At 50.7% G+C, this 16,019-nt stretch overlaps 2 protein-coding genes across 3 annotated transcripts in view; both read right to left on the minus strand.

Annotated features, from left to right (window-relative positions):
- CR1 (complement C3b/C4b receptor 1 (Knops blood group)) overlaps nt 1–15,990 on the minus strand; it is a 51,659-nt gene extending 35,669 nt beyond the window's left edge. The window contains 24 exon segments of the mRNA XM_052698020.1: nt 940–1,131; nt 1,532–1,720; nt 3,676–3,862; nt 4,103–4,287; nt 4,437–4,616; nt 4,727–4,915; nt 5,033–5,215; nt 5,607–5,786; nt 5,942–6,121; nt 6,976–7,080; nt 7,916–8,078; nt 8,250–8,419; nt 8,501–8,680; nt 8,804–8,992; nt 9,219–9,401; nt 9,611–9,808; nt 10,201–10,389; nt 10,922–11,104; nt 11,545–11,757; nt 12,054–12,139; nt 12,818–12,917; nt 13,304–13,492; nt 13,920–14,064; nt 14,594–15,990. Coding sequence (XP_052553980.1) covers nt 940–1,131; nt 1,532–1,720; nt 3,676–3,862; nt 4,103–4,287; nt 4,437–4,616; nt 4,727–4,915; nt 5,033–5,215; nt 5,607–5,786; nt 5,942–6,121; nt 6,976–7,080; nt 7,916–8,078; nt 8,250–8,419; nt 8,501–8,680; nt 8,804–8,992; nt 9,219–9,401; nt 9,611–9,808; nt 10,201–10,389; nt 10,922–11,104; nt 11,545–11,757; nt 12,054–12,139; nt 12,818–12,917; nt 13,304–13,492; nt 13,920–14,016 — 3,910 coding nt within the window. The 5' untranslated portion in view covers nt 14,017–14,064; nt 14,594–15,990.
- LOC128088081 (complement decay-accelerating factor-like) lies at nt 126–3,669 on the minus strand. 2 transcript variants are annotated; one of them, XM_052698270.1, is made up of 5 exons: nt 1,918–3,669; nt 1,532–1,720; nt 940–1,131; nt 449–548; nt 126–227 (listed from the first exon to the last, which is right to left on the minus strand). In XM_052698270.1, exons 1-5 carry the CDS (start codon nt 2,123–2,125, stop codon nt 206–208), a joined length of 711 nt encoding a protein of 236 aa, XP_052554230.1. In that variant the 5' UTR covers nt 2,126–3,669; the 3' UTR covers nt 126–205. The 2 variants fall into 2 exon arrangements, with proteins under 2 accessions (XP_052554230.1, XP_052554231.1); XM_052698271.1 differs by lacking the exon at nt 126–227 and having other exon boundaries at nt 250–741.
- Nucleotides 15,991–16,019: the final 29 nt, after the last annotated feature.

Here is a 16,019-nt window from a genome sequence, read left to right on the forward strand (position 1 = left end):
AGCAGAGAGAGGGCATGAGTCAGACTGATGGGCGGGAAGCGTTTTGCTCCTGTTTTCTAGCTCAGCTTTAATGTTCAAACATAACCTCTTTTATTCATTGTGGCACAAACACCTTCAGTTGAAATACTGCAGGTAATCTGTTTTGAGGTCTGCCATTTTAAAGTGAACCCACAACAGTCCTGCTGGGGTATTCACCCTCCAGCAATTAGGTTTCCTCGGGAAGACACCTAAAGGAAAAGGCTGCCATAAACCCAGGGCCCAGCCAGCTCACTCCAGCTACGCCTCATCCCTTCCCAGCCCAAAGCTGGAATTCAAAAGGGAAAAGCACTCATCACCAAAGCACTGCAGCAGGGACAGCTGCAAGAGAGCAGCCCAGCCCAGAGCTGCAGCTCCATGCACGAGCACCAGCAGAGCTGTGATCCAACACCAGCGCTGCCTCAGGACTCACCCCTCATCGCAGAGCACGTTCACATATGTGCCAAACAGAAAATCTGTGGGTTGGAGGATCCTCCCTGCAGGTGGGGCCTCTGGGGGACCGCAGGATTTCCCTGCAGGGAGAAGAGCAGAGTGAGCATCCATTGCAGTGCTTTGGCTGTGGGGCACTCGGCTGTAAGGAACCTACAGCTGCCACACCATCCTTCTTAATGCTGTATGGATTTCATTAGGGAACATGCTTGGTCTTCAATGCTAGAAATCCTCCCTGCAAGTTGGCGCTTGTCCCATGCATATGTTAATGTCCAGCTGCAAACATTATGTGAAAATCAAAACCCATGTGTTTGTGCCAACAGAAAATAAAGAACGCTACCAAATAAATGAAATAACTCCTGTATGAGGTCTTAAAGAGGAACGTCCAGCTGAGCCTGCATTAAACATGTGGCCATGGGGACGTGTTTCAGCACAGCATGGGGATGCTCAGCAGCAGGCAGAGGCTGTACTCACTCTGGCATAACTCCGGGACCTCTGACCACGTCAGGCTCTCAAGGCAGGTGCTGGTGGGTTGGCTTTCTGAGATGTTCTCATAACCAGGGCGGCAGACGTAGCTCACAGTGAACCCAACAGGATAGAAATTGATCATCTCATCCACCTCGGACAGGGCAGCAAAGTGCACTGAGGTCGGGGTAGCGCAGCTCACTGGCAACCAAGGAGAGCAGATCTGAGAGCTGGCAATGAGAGCCGTGTAAAGCAGAGCCTGTGCAGAAAAGCTCATTATGGAGCCTTTGAAGAGCTCTGTGTGCTCATTGCAGGTTACTTCTGCTCTCTTCTGCTCTCTCAAGCTGCAGCTGTGCTAAATGCATCCATAAGCAAAGTGCAGCCTGGAATGCTCTGTCTGCATGCACAAAACTGTTGGCACCACACACCGTGCTGCCAGGAGCTGCTAGATGGGGAACAGCAGCATCACAGCTGCAGCTCCACTCACCCATCATCAACAGCTCTGTGCCCATCTGCAGCAGCAAAGGATGCACCGTGCAGAGCAGCTACTGCAGAAGCCTGAAGTGAGAGGCAGCTCTGCCAGGAAAAGGGAGGTATTTACATCCACAGGGATCTCGCAGCTCCGACCAGTATGAGCCAGGCAGGCACTGCACCGTGTCCAACGCCCCGGGGATCCTGATAGCACCGTGCAGACACGTGTAGGTCACCCTGGAGCCTACAGGGAAGCTGCTGAGCTGCTCAACGCCGGAGGGCTGGGAGTGGGTCATGGGAGGTGGGGGCCCACAGGCACCTGTGGTACAAGAAGACCTCGTAGGGTGAGAACTCCACCCCCAGGAGGACAGCTCAGGATCTTTCCCTGAACAAAGGCAGCAGGCTGAGCTGCAGCCCTTGAGGATGGCGGTATTGTCATCCCCAGTCTCCCAGCAGAATGGGGGGACCAGGGAAGGTCTCATTGCTGCCCAGCATGCATCCCGGTGCTGTACTTACCATGAGCCGTCGGCATGCCAAGGAGCCACAGCAGAGCCAGGAGCAGTGCAGGATGTATGGATCCCTGCACTGCAGCACGAGCCCAGCAGCTCGAGGTGTCTGGGTGCTTCCCTCCTTCTCCAGACCCCATCGCAGCAGTTCCTGCCGCTCTGCAGAGTGCTGCTGGCTGCCAGCAGCCGCTTTGGAAAGCTGGGAGGGGATGCAGCATCACAGATGCAGCCAAATTGGTGGAACAGTGGAAACCCTCCCATAACTCACACAGAGCTCAGCCCTTCTGCAGGGACATGGGGAGCAGTCAGGGACCTGGGCAAAGCCTCCATGTCCTCCCAGCCCACACAGGAATAGGGGAATCCTCAACCCTTTTATTGACACATTGGCAGAGCACAGATCTACCACAACCAGATGCTGCCAGGACAGAAAGCTTTAAGCCCCAGGCCCCTGCTCAGCCATCTGCTGGCAGTAACAGCACAGCTTTTCCATGAGCAGAGTTACTGAAACTAAAATAAAAGAATTATCTTTTTTGTCTGTTAATTTTTTCCTGGCTGCTTGACTCATTGGTAATTAGAGAGGGATGTGAGCAGCTCCATCTGCACTTAAATAAACATGACTTTAGTTTAGGTCACACATACATCGATAGGAACACACAGTGCAGAACACCCTGATCTTATTGGTGCTTTCAGCACTGCTTGGGGAGATATGCTGCCTCTGGCTGCAGCCCAGTGTGGCACCAGGTGGCCACAGCATGGGTTTCCATGTGGCACAAGGACAGCTAACCAGCTCTGCTCCCCATTACTGCAACCCTTCATCCATTTGGTGAAGCATGGGATGCAATAGCAAAGCATCTCTTGCATCCTATGAGATGTCACCACTCCCCCTGGGCATCGTACCAGGGATGATGGCAGAAGCACAGCACAGCCCAGGGCCATGTGTTCATTGCATTCCTGCCCCATTTCCCCCCCCTCACTGCCAGGGCTCTGCTCTTGGCCACATCTGCCTGCCCTCAACAAGCACTGCTTCATCTGCAGCCAATGTGACAGACCAGAAGACATCTGCAGTCATACATCTGTTCTACTGAGCTCCTGAATGGAGCTCCTGATTCTTCCATTGCAAAGATGCATGAAGGGATTATTGTTTATTGAATAATAAGAGAAATCATTGCTATCTGATTCGCTGTACTTAAGCCTGCACCCTCTATTCTTAGCATTTGCTTGCAGACACAGGGATGTGGAAGATGAGACCAACGCTGGCATCTCTCAAGTACAGAATCCTGTTACCTCTTAAATCCAGGGATAAGCAAGTGGGCTTTAGAGCTTGGTTTTGTTACTGCCCTGTCGCTGCCCATAACTAGATGAACAGAAACCATAAGATCGTGACACAGGTTAGTAGGAAGCGGTGCAGCTCAATGCTCACTCCATTGCTATGTCTAGATAGGCGAGGTATGCAAACACTGGTAGCCTGGTGCTGGGCAATCACCTCTGCCAGGAGTTTGCTTTCACAGACTTCAACCCCACTTCTGGCTTAGCACGAATTATACAGAGAAGCTCAACCGAACTTCTTGCTTTGCTTCCTAAAGCAGAAAATGGCACACAGTGAATCAAGCATGTCCTATCTGAGGGTTAGAACAAAAACCCCTCTGTGCTCTGGCAAGTAGCATGGCAGAAGTGATCTGGCCCTATAGAAGCACAAACCATACAGTTCCTAGGAGGCTTCTTAAAGGAACTCTGACTATATGGACTGTGCCCGCAGGGAAGGCTGCTTAATGCAGGATGTGCTCCAGGACCTCCTTGCTCAGTCCTTGCAATTCCACTTTCAGTTTTTGAATCTCCAGGAAGAGTTTTTGTATTTCCAGCAGAGTTTTCACATCTTCTGTAGGCACGTGGCAATCAGAGACGACACTCTGAATATAAGCAACCTCTCCACACACGTCAGCATCACCTTCCTTCTTCTGTTAAGCAAAGCAATGCCAAAAGCAGAGAAAGCCATGTGTGATTGAACTGCTGCAGGTGGGGGACCCACACTGCAGCTTTGAGGCTGCACCCCTCCCCAGTTTGCTGTGCATTAGCTGAACACAGCTGCATCCCCCACCACAGCAATGAAAGAAAGGCTTTTTAAGAGGGTCAGGGTTACTTTTCATAGCAGACATCAGGCAGCATTCATCCAGAAACAGCCACACCACAGTACTTACACACTTGGGCAGTGGTGTCCAGTTGCCATCAGCCAAGCACGTGGCTGTCCAAGAGGCTTCTCCATCACCTGAGAAGTGATGGTATCCCTCGTGGCACACAAATGTGACTGTGGTGTTTATTGGGTACCACGTCTGATCAGTGCTTGTCAGCTTTCCATTGGCAACTCGTGGTTTGGGACACAGAACTGAAAGCAAACACACAGCAGAAAGCAGCTCAGCAAGGGGAATGTGACTGTGTGGGTAGAAAACCGAGCCTGAAATTGTGGGAGATGAGTCGGTGCAGGTGGTTTTCGATCTGTAGAAATGAGAAATCGATTGTTAAAGTCAGACCCACCTGGCTGGCATTTGGGCAGGGCTGGCTGCCAGCTGCCATCAGCCGTGCAGCGACTCTTGGCATCGCCGTGCAGCACAAAGCCCTCATTGCAGGAGAAGCGCACGGACGTCCCATAGGGGAACGTGTGCCATGACAGATCCATCCTCCCCTGGGCAACCACGGGCCTGGGGCAGCGAACCACTGGGGAGAGAGTAGAGGGGATTTAGGGGGAAGCCTCATCCCTTGGGACACACAGAGGGTCGGGGGGGATGAGGGGCTCCTCCTGGTGCTCTGGCTTTGCTGTGACTCACCCCTGCACTCCGGGGCAGGGCCGCTCCATGTCAGGTTCACCCCATCTTCAGAGGTGCAATAGATGGACTCATCCCCAATGAGGGACAGCCCTGAAGCACAGCTGTATTTCACCTCTGTACCGTAGGGAAAAAGTTCTGTTCTCAAGCCAGTGTGCTGCCCGTTGGTGATCAGCGGAGGGGGGGTACAGACTGTGAGAGAAAACAGATGAGATGCCAAAGGTGATAAGATTTTCTCTCTGCTGCTCCCACATGCTGTAGAGAGATGCAACTCCCAGCTCCCACCAAGGAAGTGTTATTTGGGCTCACCTTTATCGCAGTACGGCACCGGGGGTTTCCACGTCCCATCTGACCAGCATTGAGTCCTCTGGCTGCCCCACAGCACGTAGCCTGGGTTGCATTGGAACTCCACCTGCTGCCCAACGCTGTACTTCTCTTGCTTTGCACTCGTCTCCCTCCCGTTGATGATGGCTGGGCTTGGGCACTGCACCACTGAGGGACAGAGCCATCAGAAAGCTCCATGGATCGGGCCAGCCTGTTTCCAGTGCTTGTTAGCACTGCAAACCAGCCAGGCATTGCTGTAATCACTGTGATTATGTGATACCACTATTTCCTTTTGTAGACAGAACCTCGTGGTTGGCTGTAGATGGCACCAGTGGGACAACACACTGCTGTTGTTGGTGCAGCTAAATAATTAGCGTGAGTTTCCGTTGTTTCTTTTCCTCCATGCCACACTTAGAACAGCAAAATTATTACTGAGAACCCAAACACTGCTAAACAAAGCCCTCGCAGCACAGCGCCACTGAAAGACTGAAAACTATGCTATTTCCACCTCGTTAAACCGATGGTTTTGTTGGCGAGGCAAAGAGAAGGGAACACTCACTCTGGCAAAGCGCTGGGATCGCAGACCAGGTGAAATTTTTGAGACAAGTTGTTGTTGGAGACACGCCGGGGATCAACGTGTACCCATGTCTGCAGAAGTAGGTGATGGTGGAACCCACCAGGAACTCATATGGAGGTCTGCGGTCGGCGTAGTCAACAGCAGGAGGGGAAGGACAACGACCTGGGGAGCAGCACACAGAGCCACCAGCTCTACCCCACAACCAAGGATGGGGCTGAGCTTTGCCTCTGGGGTCCCAGCCCACTTTGATGCACTTTTCAGCAAATAAACCCACGTGAATGCATGGGGAAAAGACCAAGAAGAAAGACAGTGCATACCTCGGATGCATGCTGGTGTCCGTGGCTGCAATCTGCCACTGCTCAGACACCTCACGCTGCTGCTGCCCACAGGGACGTAGCCAGCCTCACATTCAAGCGTGGCTGTGCTCCCAGCACTGAGGTTCTTCTCTGCAGGATTCAGCCACCCATGAGGGATCGTTGGGACCGGGCACTGCACCTCTGCAGCAGCAAACAAATGGGAGTTTGCAGGAGGGCTCCTATCGGCAGAGCCTCTGATAAATGAGTTGGTTTAGCAAGCACAGCAGTTGGGATGGGGAGATTGGGGGTTAACAGCATGCTCGAGGAGCCATCAGCAGCAGGATTCTACAGGTACAACCCATGGCTGGTTCTGACCCTTCATTGCATTGCTTGCTCTGTGCATCAGAGGAACACCTGCTGTTAGAGGCAACATCAGCTGCAGCAGAAATAGGGAGTTATTCCTCTTCTGGGGGTCACTACAGAGCAAATCACTGCTTGTCATGCAGTCAGCCCACAGGACGCGTGACAGCCATCACCATCCTGTGATTACACACCACCAACACCACTCAAACTGCAAATTATGTCCCTTTTAATTAAACAATCAAGCTATCACCTGTCCAATTGATTTTCCCCATCTAGCCACCATCCTCATCTCGAGCCTCCAAGCTGCAGGACATGCTCCAGCCAGGGGAATGATTCTTTGCTACTGCATTGATCAGCAGAACCCAGGGCAGTGGTGCAGCAAAGCCCTGGCCAGGCTCAGCAAATCTCTGCACAAGGACCTGGCCCTGGGTAGCACAAGGATGAACTTGCAGCCCCTCATGCAGTGTAAGATTACTGGAAAGCATTTGGGGTGTCGCTTTGCAAGCATCTACAGGTGCAACCAAAGAGGAAAAATGTGCCATGAGCAGTAAGCACCGAGCTCCAGAAGGGCATCAGCAAGAGGTTAGCAGCACGTCCAGCAGAGGAGTGCATCCCTAGCCTGGTTATCCCATGTTGGATCGAAAAGCAAAGCTGAGCCATAGCAGGAAGGGAAGGAGGTGGCACTCACTCACCCAGGCTCCCCGCTGGCTGCAGCACCAGCAGTACCAGCAATGGCCCCATCCAGTGCAGGAGCAGCTGCATGGCGAGCAGCAGCCGTGCCACAGGACTGCAAAAGTCTCAGGGGAAGGGGAAGCAGGTGGAGGAAGTGGGGGACAGCAGGCGGGCCGTGCTGACGGCAGCAGTGCATTCCTGCTGCACTGTGTGAGGATGGTGGGGAGTGAAGCTGTTACATGGTCAGAGCTGCTCTGCCTTCTTTCTGGAGCAGAAAGAGCCACAGTCAGTGCAGGGAACAGGGCTGCGTGTCCCCTTTGCCTTTCCACCTGAGTATATTGCTCTATACCACAGACAGGGCAGAATTATTGCAAACAAGGCACAGCAGTCATTAGAACTGCAGCTTTATTATAATCTAGTGAAGGAACAGCGGTCTGGTCACACGATACGAGTTAGCAGAGCACTTCCCCTTCGCTGGATGTCGCAGAAATAATTCAGCCACTTCTTTCCTTCCAATTTTATTTCCATGGGCTGCAATTTGTGCAGTGGGCACACGGAGGCCAGATCAGAACTGTCCTACTTGGCAGGAAAAGCTGGCGTTTAGTTTTGCCTGGAGGATTTCTCCATTGCACCAAGTAGCTCTGGAGGCTGTGGGTAGTTAGGCTGTTAATGCTTGTTGGCATGCAGTGATGGGCTGAAAGGGGCTGCAGATGGAGAGGGTGAGTGGTGGCTCTCCATACACGTGTGTGACTCGGACAATTCTCTCTCTCAGTTCCATTCCTTCCAGACCGCACACCTCTCAGGACAACAGACCTAAATGTAAAGCTTTAAAAGGTATAAAGTGACGCACAAACCTAAGGCAGCGAGCTCTACCAGAACGAGACAAAAGACTCTGATTCCTCCTATGACAGGAATCTGTTCTCTTCACCGACTCCGTTTCTTCCCACCACAATACCAGTCACAGCCATGAGCGGCCTCCTCTGGCTCCCAGATCCTTCTCCAGCTTCTGGATCTCCAGGTAGAGTTTCTGTACTTCCAGCAAAGTTCTCAGTTCTGCCAGAGGAATTCCGCACTCAAAAGTTTCCTGAATTTGACGAATCTTCTTGCACGCATGAAGTGTTTTCTTTAAAAGAGCCAAGACAAAGACAGAGGGCATGAGCCACTGCCACGGGGACCCACGGGCTGCGCAGACCCACAGCTGTGCCAGCCCCATCGTAGCAAAACACGTTCATGAAGGCAGACTGGTGCTGTTCCAAGCTATAAACGGGGCAAAACACGAAGCAGTGGAACTCACACAGTTGGGTGGTGGCATCCAAGAGCCACCAGCAGAGCAGGTGGTTAACGACATCTCTGCTGGATTGTTGCTCTGCTTGCAGGAGAAGTACAGGGTTTCATTAAACTCGTACTCTTCCCTGTCAGAGAAAATCTGTAGGTTCTCCTTGTTCTTTGGTGCACGACACTTGACTAGAAGGCAAATACACAGCATTATAATGTAACAGGAGGAGACAGTGCCCTGCCAGCCTCAGTGTGTGGGGCTGGACCCACCTGGCTGGCATTTGGGTAGGGCTGGCTGCCAGCTGCCATCAGCCACGCAGCGGCTCTCAGCACTGCCATGCAGTGTAAAGCCTTTCTTGCAGTAGAAGCTCACAGATGTCCCATAGGGGAACGTGTGCTGTGGTGTAACCATCTCTCCATTCTCAACCACGGGCTTGGGGCAGCGAACCACTGGGGAGAGAGCAGAGGGCTGTAGTACAGGGATGCTCATATCCTGGGACAGAAAGCGAGTGGGGGGAATGAATGAGGGGCTCCTCCTGATGCCCCAGTTTTGGGGTGACCCTATAGACTCACCCCTGCACTCTGGGGCAGGGCCACTCCATTCCATGTTCACTCCATCTTCAGAGGTGCAGTAGATGGATTCATCCCCAATGAGGGACAGCCCCGCAGCACAACTGTATTCCATTCTGTAGCCATAGGGGAAGAATGATGATGTTGGGTTGACGTCCAGCCCATGGGTGGTTTGTGGGGGAGGGCCGCAGGCTATGAAATAAAGATTAAGAAGGAAAAAAAAAAGAAACACACAATTATCATATTGGGGTAAGAACTCAGCATGGACTTGGAGCCCGTGCTCAGCTCCTGCCTGGCATCTGCTGGGGAAGACACCTCCAGCCCCACAGCCAGCGCTCACCTGCATCTCAGAGGTGATGCTAGAGGAAGGCTGCCCACCCTGCCCCAGAGCTGATCACAGCTCCTGCCTTGCACATACCTTGCTGGCAGTAGGGTAACTTGGGAAACCAGTTCCCATCAGCCTGGCACGTGATCGATTCTTGGATACTGATCACGTAGCCTTCATCACACTCTATCCTTACTTGAGTCCCAACTGTGTAATCATTTTTGCTTTTATAAACCTCTCTTCCATGGTCAATGATAGGCTCTGGGCAATGAGGTTCTAGGAGCAAGAGAAAATATAGAAGGATTTCATGAATTTTTAGAAAGAACCCCATGAAGAAGATTTCCACAGAGAAGGCAGCTACGCAAGGCCACAGGTAGATTTCTACTGATGGTAGCAGACAGCTGTCCTGTACGGAGTGACCAAAACCTCTGCCAAAGTCACAAATAAGCAATCAACAGGTCAAGGTGATGCAGCAGCTCTCCTACCTGGAATGCACTCTGGTGCTTCCCGGTTCCATGTGCCATCATTTGTACACTGAAGCACAACATAATCATCACTATCCTTGAAAACATAGCCAGGGTCGCAGATAATTTGGACTCTGTCTCCCAACACATACGTGTCTTTTTTGCCCCAGGAGCTTATGTGCATTCCACTCTTGGTAGCTGGATTCGGGCAACTAATTCCTGAGAAACACCAAACAGCAGCAAGTGTGAAATCATGGCATAAGTACCTCAATGACAGCAGGTTCATTTGAGGCAGGAGGAGAATGAATGGCCGTTTCTGGACACTCCTAAAGGCAGTTTTATTTTCTGGGCGTACATATGAAGTCATTGCATCCCACCAACAATGCTGATGGGCACCATTGGACTCACGGGGCTTTCCTGGATGTACATTCCCCTCTCCAATGGGCACTGGCAGCACCATGGCATCTTAGTGATGGCACACTATTTTTTCCATGGGTTCAAAGGAGCAGAAAGCACATCTGGTAGATAAGGTAGACTGCACACAGATCCTTTAATCGGGAAGAGCTTTGCCCAAACACAAGGATACTTAAGCTGAAGGAACGGGCACTTACTTTCACAGGGCGGTGGAGTTTCAGTCCATGTGTAGTCTGGCAGACAACTGATGTTTTGCATCACCACTCCAGGGCTGAACTCATAGCCCGTCTGGCACTCATAAGTGATGACAGTCTCAATGGGAAATAAATTGCCTGCAAGTCTTGCTTTAACAGCATTCTGCACGTCAGGAGGGTCATCACAGCTGCCTAGGGGTGAAATCAACACTCTGTGACATTGCCAATGAGAAAGCAGTGGGGCACAGGACACAACATGAAAGGATCTGGGGTAAAACGTGGGCTCGTGTGATTCTTCCTGAGGTTCACTTAAGGCAATTGTCTGAGTTCAGTGCTACTGAGAGTGAATGCAATGGAAGTAAAATGAAATGCAGTACCTGTTATTACAACGTATGGTGATTTACACTCACTTGTGGCAATGACGTGCAATTTCCAACAAAGCAAATACTCTGTGCCCTAATCTACCAACGACCTTTAAAAGTATTGAGTATAGGGAGGTCAGTTTAGTCCCTCTGAGTTCTAGCAAGAAACTCATCAAGTTTGGGTCTTGGAACAAGACTTTAGCTAAGAGGCCCAAAGTCATAAAGTCCCATGCCTGCATCATCACCAGCAAGCTGTTGGGAAACAAAAGTGCAAGCCACCATGGTGCAAGAGGCAAAAACAACAGAATACAGCCCACCACCCCCACAGCCACGGCCTGGATTGTGTCCCTGTGGGCACTCACTGCGCTGGCATTGCGGTAGTGGTGGATCCCAGCTGCCATCCTCCTGGCACATGGCTGTGTCACTGCCCAGCAGCACGTAACGGAATTCACAGTCGAAGATGACGGTGTCACCATAGGCGTACTCAGCTCTGTACCTGCTCTGCAGCCTGCCGTGCTCCACCTGGGGCTCCCTGCAGCTCACCACTGCGTGGGGGAAGCAACAGAGCTCAGGTGATGAGTGCTGGGTCAGTGGGGGATGATTAAAAGCATTGGAGCTGTTGGAGCAGTCAGGGTGAGTGGGGCACGGGCAGCCTGATCTGCTGTTGGCAACTGCTAACATAGGGGGGGGCTGCAACTGGGGGACCTTTAAAGCTCCCTCCTACCTAATGAATCCATGATTCTTGGAGCACACATTCATCAAACAGGATGAAAATGGGCATGGCAAGGTAGCAGCATTTTTCAAGTCTTTGTCCAACATCTTTTTTCTTATTGCTTTTTTTTTTCCCCCCACTTTATTAAGAATGAGAACAAAGGAAGGACAGCAGGTACCACAGCAAGCTTCTGAATCTTGGCAAGCCTCCTGTTTCTTCCATTCTCAGATGAATACCCCTTCTCAGATCCCCTATGGGCAGACTGCCACTCACCTTTGCACTCCGGGGCTGGCTTGTTCCAGACACCATTCACGTTGTCATTGGTTGTACAGAAAATAGAGGCATCCCCCACCATGGAGAACTGCTTCCTCCCCCTGCTGTCAGTGTGGCAGTGGTAGGTGACAGAAGCTCCGTATGTGAAGAGCGCGACGTCACCTCTGTTGTGATCTCCATTCGCTATTTTTGGAGGGGGCAAACATGGAATTGCTAAAAAAAAAAGTTGAAAAATTCATGTTAATTAAACGTGTGGTTTGAAGTTGAGACACAAATGGCCCAGGTGCCAGAAATTAGAGGCAGGTCTCAGGGCAGCTCTGCCTCACGACTGGGTGGTTTGGGGGCACATCCCTGTGATGTGCAGCTGCCTTACTGCCAGGGAGTGCTTCCATGCATGGAAGGAAAGCACCAAGAAAAGTGTTTTTAGAGATTTCCAACATGCAGTGAACGACCAAAAGCCTTCTCTATCTTCATCCATCCCCAGTCCCACTCAGCAGGACTCTACTTACGTTCACAGATAGGAGGATTTCCATCCCAAGTAACATGCCCATTTTTAATCACACACCTAATCTGGGAATTTCCAACCAGTCTGTACCTGTGTGGAACAGAGTGGAGGGAATTATTTGTCAAGTGCAATTCAGGTTTTTTTTTTTAATTTCATTTAGAACACCACCTTTGGCTTCCTTGGAATTAAAGCCGATCAGGAATTTGCCCAACTTAACCAAACAAGTGGAATGGTTGATAGCAACTGCAGTGAAACTATAACTGTGACAACCTGTTAATTATAGCTAACTGTAATTAACTATAACTTAACTGTAACCATAAGCTCCGACTTCAGAAGTGCAGTGCTTCCTTCAAAAATATATTAAAATACTGGGGATGGTTTAGCAGGGCCCTGAGTGAACTGGAGCTTGGCAAGAACTAGGTGATCTTTAAGGTCCCTTCCAACCTATGGCATTCCACAATCCTAAGAACCATTTCAAAGCATGAAAGGAAGAAAACTCCTTCTTCAAGCTTTCAAAAGAGAAGTTAAAAAGTACTTTGATTACAGTCTGCCATTACCTACACCAGCATAAGGTTTCTGATAGAACAGGCTTTAACCTAGAACAAAAGGTCTTCAGAAAACCCACCAGGGAATATAAAGGCCTTTTAGCTTGTATCTGATTTGCAGAGCCAGTGCATTGGCTCCGTAGTCACTGTTTCACAGCAAATTGGGCTGGACATCCCCTCAGGGTCACAAGGACCTGCAGGACCCCAAGTACTCCCAGCTTACCCAGTGTCACAGCTGTAGTTTGCTGTGGACCCAAAGGTGAACTGCTGTACTTCCACAAGCCTGCCATTGGTTGGCTCTCCAGGGTAACTGCAGGGCTTTGCTGGGGGACAACAGGACCAGAGTTAGTTCTGCAGGTTCATGGAGAATCAGGAACACCCAGCAGGAGAGCAGAAGACCTCTCCAATACTGAGCAAGCAGATGGACAGCAGCTCTCTGGATTTCCCCTTCCACTCTAACTTGTGACGTGACCCGTGTTGCTGTCAAGACCAAAGGATTCTCCTACTGAAAGCCTGAAATACTGTTATTGAACTAAGTGCTCACAAGCACCTGAGAGAAAAACGCACTTCTGAGCACAGCCAGAGTCAGTGGTAAAGGGCAAGCAACATCCAGACAGATCCCACTGCCACCACCTCCCCACCACCAGAATGCTGCCCAACGAGCCAATGGATTCGCCCAAAATCAGAAGCCAACCCCAAATGTACTCACGTAAGCAGAAGTTGTTTGATCCTTTCCAGCTGTTCTTTTCACAGATGTAAGTGTTCCGGGCTCTGTAATTCCTCAGGTAGCCTGGCCGACATCTGTATTCCACCACTTCAGAGGTGGAAAACGTCCTGTTGTGCAGGTAGTCCTCCTTCAGTTCTGCAAATGAGAACCGTGGCGGAGCACCGCAAGCACCTGCCAACAGAAACACCATCAGGAAAACGCTGGGCAAACTGCAAATTTGACAGTGGCCTGCTCTGAAAGTCCAGTCCATAAAACTCATTGAAGAGGGAAGCAAAGGGGAGAAGGGCAGACTGCAATGGGGATGAGCATCACTCCATGAATCACTCTTCACTCCTCACACCTCATCCAGCACTAAGGACGGTAACACATCCTAGACCAACAGCTTCCTTGTCCTCAAGTAGCATACAAGTCAGGGCACCTTTGTTTCCCAGCATAATTTTACAGCCATTCTGCACAGAAAGCAAAAAGGCAAAGGAAGACGGTTGCGATCAGATTCACAGGTCTCTTCAAACGCAAAGGCAAAGAGGGAAATAGGATCAAGGTTTTGTGAACCTCAGGAAGCAGTTTCCCCTGCTCAGCTCACTTCATCTTTGCTTACCCTGGGTGCCCACCACCAGGGCAGCAGTGAGAAGCAGCACCAGGACGGCAGCACGGCCCCTTGCTCCCACTGACACCAGAGCTGGCACCATCATCATCCTGACCACGTTGCAGAAGTCACAGCATTCTTTTTGTAGGCCAAATATCTTCAAAAATAGTGGGGGAGGGGAGAAAAGCGTTGAGTTTACTCTTGGAGTCACCATGGCTGATTGCAGATTCTAAGCTGTTCCTGTAGGCTTTCCTTCACTGGTCTTTTCTTGGCACGTTTGAGCTTCAGTTTGCATATTTGGCTGCTCTAAGGATCAGAGCACTGTCTGACTTGCAGCTCTCCAGGATCATCCCTTGGGAGCCCAAACCCTCCCAGGGTTACACACACTCCGAGTGCCCACCTTCCTCCTGGAAGCAATACAGCCCACCTTGGTGCTTTGCCTAGATGTGACTGATGAGAAATTGCTTACTGAAAGAAAGGAAAGCTAAGCACATCCTAATAAAAGTTACTCCTCCCTTTTTCCACTGCCCTAGCTGAGCTCTTCTTGCTGCTGATTCATTGTTCTGGCTTTCCTTCACTTCCTATTACAGCTCTTGGTTTAATTCAATTTATTTTACTTTTCCCTTAGCTCAGTCGAGCTGCAAGAACACCCCAAAATCCCACTCCTGGAGCTCAGCTCACTTTACCTGTGCTCTGCAGAGGACGGCACCAGTCTGGGCTCTGCAGGCAGCGATGGGTGCATCCAAAGGCACTGACACAGCCCTGCTGTGCTGAAGGAGGGGTTCTCATCCACCCACACGCTCAGAAATGGCTGCACATAGCCAGCTGCATGCTCTGCAGGGACCAGACCCGTGCCAATTTGCCTATCAATGATTAACTCCTCCTAGCAAGAAAGAAGATGTTTACCCAACCTGCGAAACAAAACGCTAGAAAATTGAATGCGACCCAAGCAGATGTTGAAATTGTTTGCTTTGTGTGCAAAGCTGCCAGTCGAAACAGTCTGGGGGTGCAGGCATCCAGAGCTGGTCCCTGCACAATGCCCATGCGTGTCCTCAAGATGATGGCATCCCTCTGGGCACTGCAGTTCTTACCTGAAAGCTTTATGGCAATGCCCACAGGGTTTCCTCACTCAGCTCAGCAGCACTCTGGGCTCAGCCCCTCCACTGATGCTGCACACAATTCCTACTGTTTTCCACCAACAGCGTTGGCAGAGGCCACAACCATTTGCTCCTTTTGCACTTTGTGCATTTTCACTTCAGCTTCAATTGATATCACAAATTCAACAGTGCCCTTTTCGCCCCGGGTTGCATTTCTCACGGCTGGTTCTGCTGGAGCAAAGATTTCTTTTGGCAAAAAACAAACAAAAAAAACCCACAAAAACCCAACATCTCACATCCTCAGCCCCAGAGGGAAACATTACCTTCCCAAAGCCTGCCTGAGCCCCAGCCAAAATGCAAAAGAGCAGATTTGGTTCTCTAAACCACAGCAAGCTGGGCCTTGTTTAGTCACTCCCAGCAGGCAGTGACCTCTGCTGACTATTTACAAGAAACCCAGTTAATCCCAAACCCAAACATGGGCTCTCCTGGTTTATTCTCTCCAGCTGACACAGGACAAGCCCACCTGTGTGTGCTGAAGGCATCGGGACACAGCTGCACCCACAGGGCCATGCAGTGCCTCTCATCTGTCCCCACCTCACAGCTGGGTAAGCAGAAAGAAAAGGATATTCCTTCATGTCATCCAGGGTGTCACTGCAAGACAGAAGTGGGACTGCAAGAGAATGAATGCTATTAACGTCATCAGAAATAAAAGTGCCAGAGGTAGAGCTTCCCTCTAAACCACGTGCAAATCCAGCAGATCTCTGCTCTTGGAGAAGAGCAGAAGGAAGAACTGGAGTTATCCAACATCTCAATCAGCACAGGGATCTCCAAAGTGATTTCACCCATTGCTCTTCTAGATGTTTTTTTCTAGAAAAAGAGATTTGCTCTTAACGTAACACCTCAAGAAATCTGAAAATGTGAATTCTGCTTCCTCCAACATCATCCTTTTCAACATGGATTACTTAGGCAAGAGGATGGCACCCACCTCTCCTGCTCCTAAGCCCCCTGCCCCAAG

This window comes from Tympanuchus pallidicinctus, unplaced genomic scaffold (genome assembly GCF_026119805.1).
Source record: "Tympanuchus pallidicinctus isolate F22 unplaced genomic scaffold, pur_lepc_1.0 scaffold32, whole genome shotgun sequence".
In the NCBI taxonomy this organism is placed as follows: Eukaryota; Metazoa; Chordata; class Aves; order Galliformes; family Phasianidae; genus Tympanuchus; species Tympanuchus pallidicinctus.

What these genes read in the sequence shown, in the direction of transcription:
- LOC128088081 (XM_052698270.1), bottom strand. Translation starts at nt 2,125, where the DNA reads ATGCTGCATCCCCTCCCAGCTTTCCAAAGCGGCTGCTGGCAGCCAGCA. An exon ending in GCTGCGAGATCCCTGTGGAT is followed by an intron (nt 1,132 to 1,531) that starts GTAAATACCTCC and finishes CTTGGTTGCCAG; the next exon opens with TGAGCTGCGCTACCCCGACC. An exon ending in AACGTGCTCTGCGATGAGGG is followed by an intron (nt 228 to 448) that starts GTGAGTCCTGAG and finishes CTTTTCCTTTAG; the next exon opens with GTGTCTTCCCGAGGAAACCT.